This window comes from Miniopterus natalensis, chromosome 4, assembly GCF_054644295.1.
Source record: "Miniopterus natalensis isolate mMinNat1 chromosome 4, mMinNat1.hap1, whole genome shotgun sequence".
Classification (NCBI taxonomy): domain Eukaryota; kingdom Metazoa; phylum Chordata; class Mammalia; order Chiroptera; family Miniopteridae; genus Miniopterus; species Miniopterus natalensis.
In genome coordinates, this window is record NC_142084.1 from 44970100 (window position 1) to 44987496 (window position 17397).

Consider the following 17397-nt stretch of genomic DNA (forward strand, 5'->3'; position numbering starts at 1 on the left):
CATTGGCAAAAAGAAGTGTCAATGTTCATACCTTTGAGACACTTAAAATTCTTACTAGAACACTTTGTCATGTAAAGAAAGGGGCCGCCTGTGTTTTAATTGTGGTGGTTTGCGTTTGGAGATGTAATTGCTTCGGTTAAGAGCATGTGGAATTGGGCTCACAAGGTTCTGAATCCAGGCTCTTCCATGTTCTTGCTCTGTGACCCTGGCAAATTATTTTACCTCCCTAAGCCTCGTCTCTCTCTTAATAATGTTTAAAGAGTCAATAAGGTTTATGGAATGCTCAGCGTTTTATATAGCTTATTACAGTCCAGTGTCTGGCATATAATAAATGGTGCTGTTATTATTATAGTTTTTAAAAAATATATGTTTTTATTGATTTTTAGAGAGAGAGGAAGGGAGAGAAGAAACATAGATCGGCTGCCTCCTGCATGCCCCTTACTGAGGATTGAGCCCAAAACCCGGACATGTGCCCTGAGCGGGAATCAAACCGGGGACCTGTTGGTATATGGGACCACACACAACCAACTAAGCCATACCAACTGGGCTGCTACTATAGTTTCAATGCTAAGAACCAGCAGCTTTTTATTCAGTATTCATGTTATATATGTAAAGCAGGGTTTCTACCTTCGTGAAGTTTGTAATTATAATGGAAATGAATCAAATACCATCACTATTTCTTCTTTCAGATAGCATAGGAAATGGTAGCAACAATTGAAGGATAAGACAAATTTTAAAATTAAAAACATTAAAAAATATATTACTGTGCAAATTATGTGATTATAACTCTAAGAAATCAATCTTTTTTTTTTTTTTTTTGTAGTGAGGAGCTAAAATAACCTGTGGAAAGAGGGAAAATGATAATTAAATCTTAAATTTAGACCACAAGATTTATTCAGAGAAAGATAGAAATCTTAGAGAGAATAAAGGCGGATATAAATAAATGAAGATCTTTCTCCTGAGTTGAGAGACTAAATATAATAAAGATGGTTTCTATATAAACTTAAATTCAATATTAAAGAGAATTCGGAGCTGTGCAGCAGTGGATGGGTGGTTTGGCCAGATCCCTGGAGCGTTCAAGTAGAGGCTGTTGGGTGTGTTTTCTAAGTGCTGTTTTCCACTCAAAGCATATTTGCACAGAAGGCTTCTAGCCCCAACTCCTATCCAAGCCGGGAAGCAAGTCCCCTTTCTAGTATCCCCAAGGGTTGTCCTGTAGCTTCTGCCTGCACTTCTCAGCTGTGGCTTGGGAGCTGTTTATTGGTGTGAACTCTCAGGATAAACAGGTTTGACAGGTTGATTAGGGTGGTCACATCTGGAAATTAAAAGAAAAGCAATCATGTTTATGCTCTAAAGTGCACATAATGAAGACGGAAGCTTGCTTTACAGGAATTATTGAATCGCACTTATTAAATTTGCAGGGTGTGCATTCTGAGGGATCCAGGTTTGGCAGCCTCCACTTCCATCTGCAGCCTTTGGAAACAAAAAGGGTTGGTGTAGTTTTCACGCCAGCTGACTACGGAAAAGTTACCTCACTCATTCTACTCCGGTAGGTGTGGCCGGTCTTGGAGTCTGTTTCTTTCCTCACTGACTCGTCTGCCTGAATGTTTTCTCTCAAGAAGGCATAATCTCTTTAGTTAAGAGTTGACATTTACGGCTTAGGCCTTCAGTGTCAAGGTCATGTTGCACGGTAGCAAGAGGCGGTGCAGAAGAGAGGCGACCTGAGGCTCCACGCTTAATCTCTGCCTCAGTTTCCTCCCTTGTACAATAGGGAATATGTGCCCATCTGTCCAAGAGGTGTAGTACATTTCACTCAGCATCTCATCTGCCTCTGTCACAGAGGGCAGAACACACACACGAATACACACAAAGGCACACACAGCACTCATGCATGCACTTCCCTGTCTTAGCTCAAAAATATTTAAAACACTGTTGTATACGTTTTCATTCCACAATGTTTGGATGTACACCACTCTCATATCTGTCTCTCTTGCTTCTGGAATTCTCTGTAGCCCCAAAGTATAATGGAGCCCATTGGCTCTCTTTACTTTGTATCCTTCCCTATAAACAAGCATTATAGGTAACTGATTTAAGCAGCTAAATGTTTTTCATTCTTAAATTTTTTTCATCTTTAGGTAGCCTTTATTGAGAGTCTTCTTTCAAAAGTTTACAGATCTATGTTGAAGCTCTCTGCATTGGCAAGAAGCCTATAACTCAAATTTTTAATAAGTGACATTTTAGTATTTTTAAAGGTTTTCTAGTATCAGATCAGCTGGCAACAACTTTCTTATTCTGGAATTCCTTTAGTGTATTGTATGAGTTTGTTCTTCTTCAAGTGAATGCTACTAGAAAGAAAGTGGATTAAAAGTCCTTTTAAGCATTTAACTAAGACTTTTAATGTTCTGATGATGATTGTTTCATTTTAAACCCATTCTCTGCTGAAGAACTAAGGTTGTAGGAAATGCAGATATAAACTTTACCTCATCCCAGGTTAAACTATCCCAGCCTCAAAAAGAAAGCCTAAGTTTTTATTATAGTAGTTAATTTATTTTTGGCGGTTTCTGTTTTGATACACAATATTTTTCTGTAAACAATACCAATCACTTAACATCAAATAAAGGTTTTTAGTCATTTACTAAAGATGTGAAGATACCTGTGTATTTTGCATAATTAGAAATGAATTCTTTCTCTGCTTCTATAGTGTTTACATTAATAAGGACTGGCTTTCAGTCCAGTCTGCATCATATAAACATCATTTCCACTTCACTTTTTCATCCTAGGAATCATGATTTCAGTTAATGAAAAAGCAAAAGCTAGTCTGAATTATTGTTTGACTAATAAGAACTTGAGTAGATATCTGTTATTTGTGGGATGATATTTTAAATCTTTGGTTCAGAATAAACAGTAGGATTTTACTCCTAGAATTATTCCTAAAGCAGAATTTCTCATAGTCACAATTACTGTGAAAAGTTCTTAATTCACTGTATAAACAATTTTTATAAATTTGTCTGTACTTGTTAGTGTTTCTCTGTGGCCCCCCCAATTTATTTCTTCAGTTTTTTCCCTCTTGGAGGTCAGATCACTACGCTGGTGTGGTGGCTGGTTATGGAAATACTTGGGTTTACGTTCCTAGGCCATGATCATTCACTCCTTGTCTATTCAGCTTGCTCAGACTCTTCTGTGCTTTGCAAGGAGATGCCACACTATTCAAATTGATTTTCTTTTTCAAAACATTAAAAATGTTTTTGCTAACTAGGAATATTTAAGCGCAAGTGCATGGTATCTTGTGACTCGATTGTCATGCTTTTTAATTTGTATCTCCTTTCACCAAAGGAATAACTTGACTGTTATCGACATGATTGCCATGGAAGGATTTGGAGCTCGAGAGCTGCTGAAAGTGGGAGGAAGACTGCCTGGGGCGGGAGGCTCTCTCCGATTTAAGGTGCCCGAGTCCACGCTGATGGACTGCCGGCGACGTGAGTTCCCACGTGTGGCGCTCTGACGGGCGGGCTCGGTGCTACAGCCAGGAGCGAAAGGATTCTCTAAGAAGCTTCTTTAAAAATGTTTACAGTAAATTCATTGTATTGATGCAAATAATTAAATCAGTCAAACATCTGAGCCTAAATGGGCTGGTGTCACTCAGAACAATAGCCAACTTAAATGTAATAGATATAGAGGGGAAAAGTATAATTGCTAAATTACCAGCTTATCTAGAAAATCACAAATGATGGAGAGAAGACTAACAGTATGCTACCTAGTGGAACTTTTTGCAGTAACGGAAATGTTCTATATTGATGTCATCTGGTATAGTAGCCGCTCGCTACAAGTGACTGATGAGTACTTAAAATATATCTAGTGTAACTAAGAAACTCAAGTTTTAAATTTTTAAAAATTTACTTTATATTTAAGTAGCTATTTGTGTCTGTTGGCTACTGTACCAGACAGTGAGGTTTACAAATTTACTTAAATGTTCCATTAGAAATTTCTAAATTATGCATGTATTTAAATTACTTTTATTTTTTAAAAATATATTTTTATTGATTTCAGAGAGAGGAAAGGAGAGGGAGAGAGAGAGAAACATCAGTGATGAGAGAGTTATTGATGGGCTGCTCCTGCACGCCCCCTCCTGGGGATCGAGCCCGAAACCCAGGCATATGCCCTGACCAGGAATCAAACCGGGTTCTCCTGGATCCTAGGTTGATGATCAGCCACTGAGCCACCCCTGGCTGGGCTAAGTTAAATGCTTTTAAACTGCTTATATTCGTTTCAAGAACTTTCTCAGGAACTAAAACAAAAATCAGACGAGGTGTAAAGTGTTTCTGGTAAATTCTTGTTTTCCTGTTATCATTTTTAATATTAGGAACACACTGAAAGCATTTTAGTGTAGCAATATGGAGAAAGCTGGTTTGTGAAACTTGGATAATTTGTAGCACTGACATAATGCCTGATTGAAATTTTTTTTAATTTAGAAAATTATGCTGAATGAATACTGACTTTGAAAAGATCTATTAGCCATTTTGCAGTCAAAATTCTTCATCATTTTTCCATTCATTCATTCATTCATTCATTCATTCAGAGTTGACTTTGAGAGATAGAATTAAAGAGTAATATGAAAACTATAGAAACAGATAATATTAGTCCTTATATGACAAAGCAAATATTAGATTGTGAGTTATAAATTTATAGGAGTATTTTTAAATTTAGAGGACTCTTCCTTTTTTAAAAATAAAATGTGCTGTCATTGATTTGCAAGGATTTAATTACCTCCTTTTAATGTAGTGAGTCTTCGAACTATGTTTCCAGTAGCTGTGGTGGCTTTACCTAGCACACACACCCCCCCCCCCTCTTGACTGGGACCTGTTCAGTGCGAGTGAGGGTCTCGGGGCAAAGCATGTACGGGGCCAGTGGTAAATCCAAGTGATTTGGCTTCTGAGAAGAATAAATTTTTAATCTTAACCTTTAATAAGTAAAAGAACAAAGAAGAGGTTTTCATTACCAAGGCAGATTGTTTAACTTTAGAAAAATATTAACTAAGTATTTTTATTGTATTCTGGTAGTATAAAAAAAATCTATAACTATTCCAGAAATTAGAAAGGTATCATGCTTTGTGCTTACACTGAATTTTTTCTTACATTTTAATAATGTGCACATGGTTTGTTGTTTGAATAAGTTTTATGAAATCAGTGTTGTGGTTCATATAAACTAAATGTCACTTTTCATCCTCACTAGAACTGAAAGACAGCAAGCAAATTTTATCTATTACAAAGACCTTTAAAGTTGAGAATATCGGACCACTTCCTGTAACCGTAACGTCTCTGAAAATTAATGGGTATAATTGCCAAGGTTATGGATTCGAAGTGCTAGAGTGTCATCCGTTTTCCTTGCACCCGAACACATCTCGAGACATCAGCATTGTGTAAGCAGAGAGCTTTAACCTCATTTAAGTTTTGTGGTGCTTTAATGTCGAGTGGGGGTGGGTGGGACGGCTTTTTTCATTGGTAAAACATCTTAAATTGTTTTTATATAAATATTGATCTTGTATAAGTAAGTTTTGCTATGATGATTATTATGTTTTGTAAAGCCTAAAGTTAAAGTTCATGAAGATGGTTCTTTTGTCACCAGGTTTACTCCAGATTTTACCTCTTCCTGGGTCATTCGCGAGCTGACTCTCGTCACTGCAGCTGACCTGGAGTTTCGCTTTACTCTCAATGTGACCCTCCCTCATCACCTGTTGCCTTTGTGTGCGGACGTGGTTCCAGGACCCAGCTGGGAGGAGTCGTTTTGGAGGCTTACAGTCTTCTTTGTCAGGTGAGCTGCCACCTCCACTGTTCTCTCACTGAGTGGAGAAGCCATCCAGGCGAGTTGCTTGAACCTATATATTGTCTACATGCAATCAAAGCATGTGGACTGAGTGGAATTTACATTACTCTGAGAACTCTGACACACGTGAAGTAGAGAAAGTAGTAACTGGAAAGCTTTAAGATAATAGTAAAGGAACTGTAAGAGCTTCATAGGACCTAGAAGTCTAGTAGTAAATTATGCACCATCATATGTTCATAGGCAGATGTGGTGGAAGACATGAATGTTACTCAGTGGCAATGATAATTTGAGATTAGAAGACCAGAATGACCCTTTTAGAGTGATTTTATCCTGGAATAAATTGAAGGGTCAGACTTATAAATATGACATTTTTTAAAACTTGGGTTTTTTAATCTTTAAGACATGCCAGAAATTATGATGTCATACATCTTGTGGAATTTTCATGCCTTATCTTTAGACATTACCCATCAGCCATTCACTGTTCTTCTCTAATAAGTCTGGTGGTTTTAATGCCTGTTAGAACCATGCAGTGATGAACCTTGTTGCTTCTTTCTCAGTTTGTCCCTGTTGGGTGTGATTTTAATAGCCTTCCAGCAAGCACAGTACATTCTTATGGAGTTCATGAAGACCAGGCAGAAGCACAGTGCTAGCTCCTCCTCACCACAGAGCAACGGTCCGATGGATGTTGCCGGCTCCCATTCGCACAAGTAAGAATTCCCGTGGGGTGTGTGGCGGGGTGTTTCTCACTTTTGATGTTACACATTTCTGATTTTATTTTAACATAATATAAATTTGGTTCCAGCTTTGTTTCATAAAATTTTCTCTGTCATTGTGTGACTGCTGTAACATTTCTTTTATCGTAAGATAGACTTCATGTGAGGATTTAGTCTATTGAACTCACGGAGCTGTAGAAGAAGCCAGGTAGAACTCAGTCCCCACAGTACCGACGGCTGCCTCTTCCTCGTGGATTTAAAAACAGAGAGGTAGAGTTTCATTCGGTGTGGCTTTATGTGAAATGTTTTTTTCTCTTTGATTCAGAAACAATTGCAAGAACTTTCTTGATACTTATGGCCCCTCTGACAAAGGCAGAGGGAAAAGCTGCCTCCCGGTGAACACCCCGCAAAGCAGGATCCAGAACGCTGCGAAGAGGAGCCCCGCCAGCTACGGCCACTCTCAGAAGAAGCACAAGTGCTCGGTGTATTACAGCAAACACAAGCCCGGCGCGGCGCTGGCCGGCGGCCCGGCCGAGGACAAGCAGGCTCCGCCGCCGGGCGGCCCGCTGGCCGCGCTGAAAGCGGACGTGTGCGCGGAGCTGGCGGGCGAGAACTGGCCAGACCTCAAGTACGCAGCGGGCATCAGTGTGAACCTGCAAAAGAATTTAACCTTTCCCAAAACCTTCCTGAACAAGGAGGAGAACACACTGAAAAACACAACTGTTGTCAGTAACACTTCTTCGGAATGTCACACGAAGGAGGGAATACAGACATGTATGTTTCCTAAGGAAACGGACATTAAACTTTCAGAAAACATAGCTGAGCTCAAGGAGCGAGAGCTTGGTCCTCTGAAGACTTCTAAGAAACTACCTGAAAATCATTCGCCGAGAAACTCACCTCAGTACCAGTCAGAATTGCCAGAAATTTCCAGGAAAAATCATGGTAATCTTTACATCCCCCTCTATGATTTTCTCCCCTGTGTGTCTCTGGCCTGCTTTAAATGGAATTTGTTCTTACCTGTGACGTGAGTTTTAATTGTGGATGCTGAATTTTTAGTTCATGCTCAAAGTTTTAGCAAAGGTATAAATGTTAAAATAGGGTTTCTTAGATGAAAAGTTTAGGACAAGGCACCACGTTTTTAGAATGTCATGGCTAAGAAGTTTACTTTTTTTAGTACATGTGTTTAGAGGGATGGGAATATCATATTTTATTGTAGGAACACCTTTTCCTAATTAATTGTATCTTGCCTTCTTTACTTGCAAAAGTTGATCAGCCCATAAAATGTTTCTCGGCGAACAAAACTTATCAACTTTCTGAATTTAACAGCTGCTACCATCTCATGTTACTTGGCCCTGGTTCTTTTCTAATTGTGTCCCTTTGTTAAAAGAAGACAGATGTCTTCTTATAGCAAATACAGTCCATGAAAATGTAAGCAGAACTAGACTAGGAAAACTAGCTACATATAAAATTGTCACTGAGCTTTAATTTGATCCGTTTGGCCTCTGGCATAAAAGCCTGAGCTTATTTTTCTTGTCTATTCTGACCATGCTAATATGCACATTTCTGTACCTGTTAAAAATCAGAATTTTGACTCTTTTTAATCTGGAATTATCAGTTACATTTGATCTTATTTGAAATATCTACATATAAATAACTATTTTTCACTCCTTGATACTGTGGAGAAAGTACAGAAATATTATGGGTTGGCTAATTCTAATGAGCATAAAGGCATTAGTAAAAAAACCCCAACTGAATTTTAAATGTTTCACCTCTAGTTTAAAAGAAAACTGGAGCCCTCTGAGTGAAACATGGTTTGGGTACCTGGGTTCCAGGTACACCTTGTTCCGACCTGTTTGTACCATTTCCCTGGCGACAGTGCTCATGCTTGAAGTGGACTCCTGGTTGCAGGGTCAGCATTGTCCCTGGTGTCCACTCTACCTGGCCTGTGAGCACACCCTCTGGGCAGTGTACTCAACCAGATCTTTCAATAAAGCCATAGCGTGGCTTGTCAGAGAGTGCTTGATGGTGGGGCCAGTGGGATGCCTAGTATTCCATTTCTGCCGCAGACACTCTCAAGGGCCCAGACTACAAAACTCTTGTGAAAGGTGAAATTGTGGGATGAGTCCAGATGAACTTTTCTCTTGTTTTGTGTGTCATTTAGGCCTGTGCATATCTGACACGGGTTGACTTCGCACAAACCTAAAATCCGAGTTTGAAGGGATTGTGTTTCTTCTGTGGTCTGTCGTGTCCATCAGATGTGCGGATAAGTGTAACTGGGAAATGCAGCGGCTGTGGTGCTCTGGATAGACAGACAGGAGGGACCTTCTGCTGCTTCACAGTTCTTCCAAGTGGTTGAATGTGCAGGCGTGGACCAGTGTAGTGCCAGAGCGGGTCAGAGGATTTGAATTCGTGCTCCTAGATCCTCCTGTCCAAAACTTGATGGCTAATGCCCAGAGTTGAGCCTAAATGACCACACAGTATAATAACACTTCAGCAGGTGGGAGTAAATTTAATATGGGCGTCCATACACGTAGGGTTTGCTCACGTCATTCCGGATGGCAAACCTGCCCAGGATCTTTCCTACCTGGGCAGAGAACTGTATGTTTATAATGTTTCCATTGGAAACATATTGCTTACTAGAGGTTTTTGGGGTTTTTTTTAAACTTTTTTTGTGCTGGATCAGCAGCATGTTAAGTGGTATTAGGGTTATTGTTGGTCAGATCAAATAAGAGTGGATGAAGGAGCTTTGGCTTCCCACCACGTTCATCCCTGCAGGTCCCAGGTGCTGTACCCTCTCCAGCGTTAATATTGAGCAGGAGATTCCCCACAGGGAAAGCCCTTCACTGACTTTGTTCTGTTTTCTGTTCACATCACTATTCTAGGAAAATAGCAAACCAGTTAAAAGTAAACAAATTGCCTGCCATCAATTTACAATTTGAACATATTAAAGAATTGAAAGCTTTAAAAATAAGAAAGGACCGAGGAATCTAGGGGAATAAACTTGTAGTTTGACGGTAGGATTTGGAGGTTTTTAGTAATAAAGCTTTTGGGTTCCTTTATCAACTTTTAAAGGAAAACATTGTAATAAACTGGCAGATGGTGAACAGGCATATAATCAGCAGGGCATCCATCTAGGATGTGTAAAGAATGCTTGAAAATGGGAAAACCGTGTATTTAAGAACCTTCTGAGTTTTCACTTCCAACGTTAAGCATTAGTTCTTTTTTTAAAAAGTATTTTTCTTTGTGAAAAGCATGCTGCTGTTTCTGTATTAAGATCCTTTCTAGAATCTGGAGGAAACAGCTTCAGTCTTGCCCACTGAGCTTAACCCACTTGATAGCCAGGGATCCTGTTGGGAACTTCCATTCACTCACTTGAAACTAGTTAGTGTGTTTGCCACATTTTAGCCATTTTCCCCCAAATGCACAGATGTTCTTAGAAACATGTCTAGTGATAAGATTTCCTTTGGGAATGGGAACGGGGGAGGCGGTCTGCCTCCTAAGGGGGCCTGAAGCACTTTTCTTAACCTATCAGAGCTTCTGGAGGCACCTGAAGAATTGTGACTTCTTTTATTGGAGCTTTTTCCCCCCCCTGAGTGTAACTTAGTATGTGGGGAGAAAGTGTATATTAATGGCTCCGGCTACATGCTCATTGTTGTTACCGAGAAATAATATTTTCTGAATAACAGAAAATGTATGCCATCCCTTTCCTGCTCTTTTTCTCTGGCCTCCTTCTGAGAGGCCTGTGGTAAGTCATAAATTAAGATTCCCGATGGAAATGAAGTCTGCTGACAGATTCTTCAGGGCTCTGTTTTCACGCACTTGCTTTTTTGGCATCAACCTGTCAAACAGCTGGGAAACAGCCACATTTTTCAAACATTTGTTCCACGTTCCAGTGTCTTTTGACCATCTCACAAGAGCAAGGCTTTCTGTGTAATGTAAATGATCTTTGAAATGTGTCTCTTTTCAGGTGCTTATAACTATTATTTTTTAATCGTGTGATCACAGTAGCACAGATTTAGAATTAAGGCTGAAGACAAGCTGCTGCTGGCCTCAGCACTATGAAAGAGGGATAGTTAGCAAATTATTTTATTGCTTTCTGCTTATAAAATGTAAACGGTAATGAACTTTTAAATTTAATAATACCCTAAGCCTTGAAATTAACATGTATGTTTTCACTGAATTAGATACATGCCTTCAAAATTTCTGAAATACCAATATTTGCAGAAATTGGAAAAATAGTCTCATTTACTTGCAAATACTGGTAGCTTGAAATGAATGTCTAGCAGTTTACTGCAAATATACTATATGGTTAGATTTGATATAGTAAAGCTTTAAGCAGTTATTTTGTTGAGTTTACTTGTTTCTTGTTCTATCTGGTTTTTAATTTTTTTAAGAGTTTATTTGAGCCAAACAACCTATGTCAGGTAGCAAGATTTCAGATGCTCCAGAAAATAACAGCGGTTTTTGTGTTTTTTGTTTGTTTATTGATTTTAGAGAGAGGAAGGGAGAGAGAGAGAGAGAATGAGAGAGAAACATCACCGTATAAGAGAAACATTGATTGGTTGCCTTCTGTATGCACCCCAGCTGGGTATCGAACCCACAACCTGGGTATGTGCCCCGACTGGGAATGGAACCTGCCACCTTTCAGTGTGTGGGACGACGCTCCAACCAACTTAGCCACACTGGCCAGGGCTCTATTAGGTTATTTACCTTTGTGGCTCAAACACTCTTACTCCGTGAGATAAATGTAAGAAAGTTATATAATACTTTAAGTAAGCATGTTGCGTAGGATGACATGGATTGGCTCCATTTTTTAAATGAAATGTATACTCATGGTATTTCTAAATTCTTGCATATTGTCATGTTAGAATGTCTCAAAGAATTAATGAAGAATGTGCTTTTAGAATTCATCTGATTATCCTGATTCTTAGCCCCAGAGAAGGCTATTAATTTCCTAAGAGTCTTTGCTTTACCACTTTTGGGGGGTAGGTTAGTGTTGAATATTACATTTGGCTCTTTCCTGAGAATCTTTGATGACTAATAGTTTTAGTACTGTTCTTGGCCTGAAAAAGCTCAAGGAAATCCATTTTCTCATGAATTAAGACTCGAGGAAGGTAATGGTACAGTTTTTTAAGAGAATATCTGTATTCTGTTTCATGCTTATGGCTTCCAGAATCCAAAGTGACGTCTTTATGATTTCCTTTTCTTTTGAACCCTATCTCCCTTGCTCTTGGCTGTTTCCTTCACTCCTTCATGGGGCTGGATACACTATTTTCCTCAGGATGTATGACACCCAGTCTGTGTTGTAGAGGAATTAATGTTTCCCCAGCATTTTCATAGCTATGTAATATTTATACAGTTTTTGTTAACAAAATAAAAGTATGCGTACCTTATACTTGTTATTTTAAAAATGTATGTATCTTGCTTTGAGTGAGCTTAACTTGTAGCTTCAGAATTTCAGAATCTGAGGGGATTGACTACTTCTTTCATTATATGGGTGAGAAAGATGCCCTGCCCCAGGTCCCACAGCCGGGCCAGACTGGAGCTCTGCTGGTGTCTAGTCAGGCATTCATCTCCCCAGAGCCTGCAGCAGCTTTGCTGTGAAATATTGGCACTGTGGCCATCTAAATCTTTCTCAGATTGCAAAGGTATCGAAGAATCAAAGATAAAGAAGGTATTGAAGTACTTTGTTTCATGTTAGAACACTGAGGCCAGTTAGTGTGGGGTTAAAGTTGATTTGACTTTTTTTTGGAAGTAAGCTATAGAAAAAGAAATACACTTAAGGAAATCACTTGAAAGCAAAATGGAAAAATCATGTTTTCAGATGTGGTTTCTACCAACACCAACCTTGGCCATGTGATTCATTTCTCAGCTCATTTCTCAGCATCCGGGCGCTGCTCGCTGGGCAGGTGGGCATTCACTATAGAAGGACCTGCCCTGGAACAGTTCATGTGTCTTTTGATAGTAGCCCATCTATATCTGTTGTTTTTTCTTTCTAACAGTCAGTTAGGGTAGGCTGATAAGGTTGTGTTTTCATTTTATAAATAAGGAAACAAGCTCAGGCAGTTTAAGAGACTGACTTGATCATAAAACTAAATAGTGGCTGACTCATGAGCAGAACTCAAGTCTTTACCCCTCTCCCTCCCTCCCCCAACTTTTTAAAAAATTGTAGTAAAATATATATAACACAGAACTTACCATTTTAAATTATAAAGCTCAGTGGCATTAGGAACATTCATCTTGTCATACAACCATGAGCAGCAGCAGTTTCCAGAGCTGCTTCATCATCCCAAACAGAAACTCTGCACCCATGAAGCAATAATTACCCATACTCCCTCCTCAAGCCCCTGGTAGCGAGCATTCTACTTTTCATCTCCATAAATTTGGTGATTCTAGGTTCCACAAACAAGTAGAATCATACAGTATTTGTCTTTTTGTGTCTGGCTTATCTCACTTAGTGTAATGTCTTCACAGTTCATCCATGTTGTGGCATGTGTCAGAATTTCATTCCTTTTTTTCCACCTTAACTATTTTTGAGTATATAGTTCAGTAGCGTTAAGTATATTCACGTTGTTGTGTAAGGACTCATTTCTTTTTAAGGCTGAATGGTGTTCCATTGTATGTTACTACATTTTATTTATCCGACTATCTGTCCCTTGATATTTGGGTTGTTTGTACCTTTTGGCTTTTATGAACATTGCCACTGTGAATAATGGGGTGCCCCTCCCTTTTCCCCCTTGGCCTCTGTTAAAGACTGTTTCTAGGACTCTTAATATAAGGCATTTTCACCTGTAAACAAAATAAATTTCTAGAGCCTTGTGGATGCCAAAACCAGTCCTTAAGTCTAGATGTCATCAAATGAGATTATTTGGTGTAGGAAAGAGACTTAACTATGGGGAATATAGATGGAAATAATTAGCTAGAAATTGAATCATTTTTATTTATTCAAGGGAGTAACCAGCAAGTGCCTGTCAAGAATGAAGTAGACAGTTGTGAAACTTTGAAAAAGGTTGACACAAAGTCCTCTCCAGAAAAGAAGATTCACAAAGCATCTAAAGAAGACGTATGTTCTGAGAAACAGGACATACCTCCTGTTGAGGTCTGTACTCCTTTTTTCTTTTCTGTGAGAAAGAACAATACCCATGCTGGGGGCTTAGAGTGCAGGTATCTGGGTAATAACTACATGGGTACTTCATACTTTTGAAAGAAGAGAGTTATCGTGCATTTGGATCCACACTGATAATTGGTGAGTTGGATGTGTTCAGAAAATTTTTATTTATCGTCTAATTATACAGGAGGTACTAAAATCACTTTTAGAGACATCAGGTAGCTCTTACTCTCAAGAGAAGTTGTTCTTAAGCAAATGGGTGAACCAACAGAGTAGAACCAGACCCCAAATCCCTTCTCTCCAACTATTACCCAACATTCTTTTTTAGGGAATAATCTTACTGAGTTAGAAGTGTAAGGATGAGATTAAAAGGTATTATACAGCTAAGTAAATAAATGAAGACATTATATATGCAGTGACTGAAAATTAAATTATTGACCAGAAGGAAAGGAACTGAGATAATCAGAGTGAATGTGAAGAAAAAAAAAATTAAGAGATTGAAATATTTACAGGAAAGATGATGATAGATATGGTGACAAAGAAAGACAAAAACAGTCCAATATAAGAATAGTAATTGTTGCCCCGGCTTGTGGGTCTCAGTGGTAGGGTGTCAGCCTGAGCACCGAGGGATCCCAGGTTCAATTCCTGGTCAAGGGCAGGTAACTGGGTTGCAGGTCTGATCCCCACCCCATGTTGGCACCTATGGAAGACAACCGGTCGATGTGTCTCTGTTAAATCGATGTTTCTCTCTCTTTCTTCCTCCCCTTCCTTTCCTCCCTCCCCCTCTCTCTAAATCAATGGAAAAAATATCCTTGGGTGAGGATTTAAAAAAGAAAAAAAAGAATAGTAATTGTCTAAGTAAATGGCCCAACAAATGGGTCAGAAAGGTATTTGAGATTTTCTGATACGAGGGAAGAACTAGATTTATAAATCGAAAGGGCACACTCTGCACTCCAGGAAAAACTGATATGTAGTAATGGACTTAGGTACATCCTGGTTAAATTGTTGAACTTAGAGCTTAAAGAATTGTGCAGACGAAGGCAGGAAAATCGAGAAACAAAGTTAGTCTAGCCCCAGACTTCCTAGAAACATCTAATGCCAGAAAAGAGTGGAGCAAAATCATTGAGAGAATGAAACGTGAGCAAGAATATTATGTCCAACCAAGCTGACACTCAAGTACAAGGGCAACAGGCATACATCCTTCAACACAAGTGAATTCACGAGCCTTTGTTGAAAAATGAAGTTAATGAAATTTAGCCAACCAAGATAGAAGAAAGAAATAAAGACCCAGGGTTGAGGAAGCCGTATTGAAAGTCTATTGTTGAGGTTTCTACCCATTTTATATTCAGAACTAAGACTAAACAGTGGGCAATTATACTTGTAGAACAGATTGCAAATATTAAAATGTTAACAAGCAAAAATAGTAATATCTGCAAAAATGGGAGGGGGGATAGGAAGGTAGGTGAAAATAAGTTTTAATTTTATCTTTTTTCATAGAGAGTCAAAACTGTGTAAAACTGAAATGTGTAGTTTAAAAGGGTGAAAACTATCTTTCACAAACTTTCTTAACCTTAGAGAGATCCTTAAGAAATTAATATATCACGTGGAGGAAAAACAATTATTTCAGAGTTGGCAGTTCCTTTGGTTCTACTTCACTTTCTTATGTAAAATTCAAATAAAATTGAGCCTTAAATTTTTATCTAAAAATAATGCCTGGTTCTAGTGTTATGATTCCCATCATCTGCCCCACCATCCTTACATGTGCATAGATTTGTAGAGAGTAAAAAATAGGTTTGTCAAATAATCAGTGGGAGACCCTGGTTATTTCTGAAGGGTGGGATTTGGAATGATTTCTTTTTTCCTTCTTTATATTCCCCTATTTTTGCTTAAACTTTATAACAAACATGAATTTTTGTATCACTTTCATTTTCATCAAATAGATGCTGTTACTCTGCTAGGAGGTGTGATGTAACCTGTGTTAGGACAGAGGCAGGGGTAAGGGATAGGAAGAGTGGGTAAGAGACTCGAAGAAAAACCAACAGGACTTCTTCACACCTGATTGCATATAGGAGAGGGGCCACCTTTTCTTACACAGCCATTTGCAACAACTCCAAGGTTTGTAAATCTGGTCATTCCAGGTTCCCTCAGTCTGAGGGCCACAAGGAGGTGGCGGCCCAGAGGAACAGTGCCATGTGGTGCTGTTGCTGGCACCCATCTGCCACCTGTGTGGGCACCATTTCCCTATCTCAGACTCAGCTCTCAGCTCCTGGGCCAGGCTAGCTCTCTACACTTGTGCCCCTGGTTATGGCATTTTTCTTAATTTATCCCAGTTCTTTGGTTTTTGTTTTCTGTCTCTCTCTCTGGAGCCCAGACATTTCTTCACTGGGTCCCGGTCACTGTCTGTATTCCTCCTTCCTTTTCTAGTCCATGAACCCTGGTGTAGGACAGACATCTGCACCAAGCGGTGGCAGCCAGCTCAACAGTCAGGATGCAGTGAGTCCAAGGATGTGGGGGACTCAGGCTGTGCTTTGTGGTTCAAGGCTGTGGATTTTCTGGTGCAGTGTGGGGGACTGTCTGTCGCCTGTCATTTCTTTGCTGGCTCTGTGACTCACTCCCAGTTTTGTAGAACTCTTCTTTACAACCCCATGCATGAGTGTACTTTCCATTTCACTGTTGGTTTGGAGAAAATCATTCTCAATAAACACATTCCCAAGTGTATTGTTTAATGTTTGTTTTTCTAGAACATTCTCAGGGCCTAATTTTGCAGCTTAGAAATAAAATCTCTATAGCACATAGGAACATTCCTCTAGATTTATTGGCAAAGAAGGTTGAAGCCCAGGGTTGAGAGCCACAAACTAAACTTTGACCCTAGCCTTGGTTGTTTATTTTCTTTTAAGCAAATGTTTTTCCCCTTAATAAAGGAACTCATGATTATTATAGAAGCATAAAGAAGGGAGGAAAAGATCTAGCCAAAATGAACCGCTTTCACATTTTTCTGTATTCTGCTTTTCTTCTCAAATTTTTAAAAACCTAGGATCATTATTGTGTTTATGTAGCTTTGTTATAATGTTGTCATTCTAAATATTCTCATATTAGAAATGAACGGAGAGCTTTGTTTTCAGGGGCTACATAACATTCCATCATTTAATTATGCCATAAGCTAAACCGTTCCCTGCAGTTGGACATTCAAGTTGTTTACAACTTTTTATTTTCACAAATAACACTATGATGAACTATTTTGTTCCTAAATCTTGCCTGTATACCCGATACCTCCTTTCTAGAAATAGAACAAAAGAATATCCACTGATTAAGTCTCCTCACGTGCTCAGCCGGGTTGTTCTCCTGGAAGCTGGTAACGATTTACTGTCCCATGCACGATACACGAGAGGCTGGTTTCGCTCTGTTCTCAGCAGCACTGCTTTTTTTGCGAAATTTTGGTCAATGTGATAGGTGAATATTGTGGGTTTTTTTTAATATATTTTTTTTATTGATTTCAAAGAGAGAAAGGAAGAGGGAGAGAGATGCATTGATGAGAAACCGCACCCCGGGCCCGTGCCCTGCGCGGGAATAGACCTGGTGCCTGGGGTGATGCTCCACCAGCTGGGCGTTTGTTTTGTTTGAATGTGCATCTTTTACTAGGGAAAAGGGAGCATTTTCCTTCATTTCATTTTTTGTAAAATTCTGAAAACACAAGTAAAAAATCATCCATCCAAAATCCTAGCAGTGAAATTTTTTTTTTAATATGCATATTTTTTATAA

General features: G+C 39.1%; 1 protein-coding gene across 2 annotated transcripts in view; it reads left to right on the forward strand.

Annotated features, from left to right (window-relative positions):
- The window catches only part of TMEM131L (transmembrane 131 like), a 135681-nt gene that overhangs the window by 102432 nt on the left and 15852 nt on the right, over positions 1 to 17397 (forward strand). For both annotated transcript variants that reach the window (XM_087816514.1, XM_087816515.1), the window contains exons 20-26: positions 1419 to 1546; positions 3331 to 3473; positions 5227 to 5413; positions 5620 to 5805; positions 6375 to 6524; positions 6856 to 7472; positions 13481 to 13629. In XM_087816514.1, the coding sequence (XP_087672640.1) occupies positions 1419 to 1546; positions 3331 to 3473; positions 5227 to 5413; positions 5620 to 5805; positions 6375 to 6524; positions 6856 to 7472; positions 13481 to 13629 (1560 nt within the window). The remainder of the gene's footprint in view (positions 1 to 1418; positions 1547 to 3330; positions 3474 to 5226; positions 5414 to 5619; positions 5806 to 6374; positions 6525 to 6855; positions 7473 to 13480; positions 13630 to 17397) is intronic.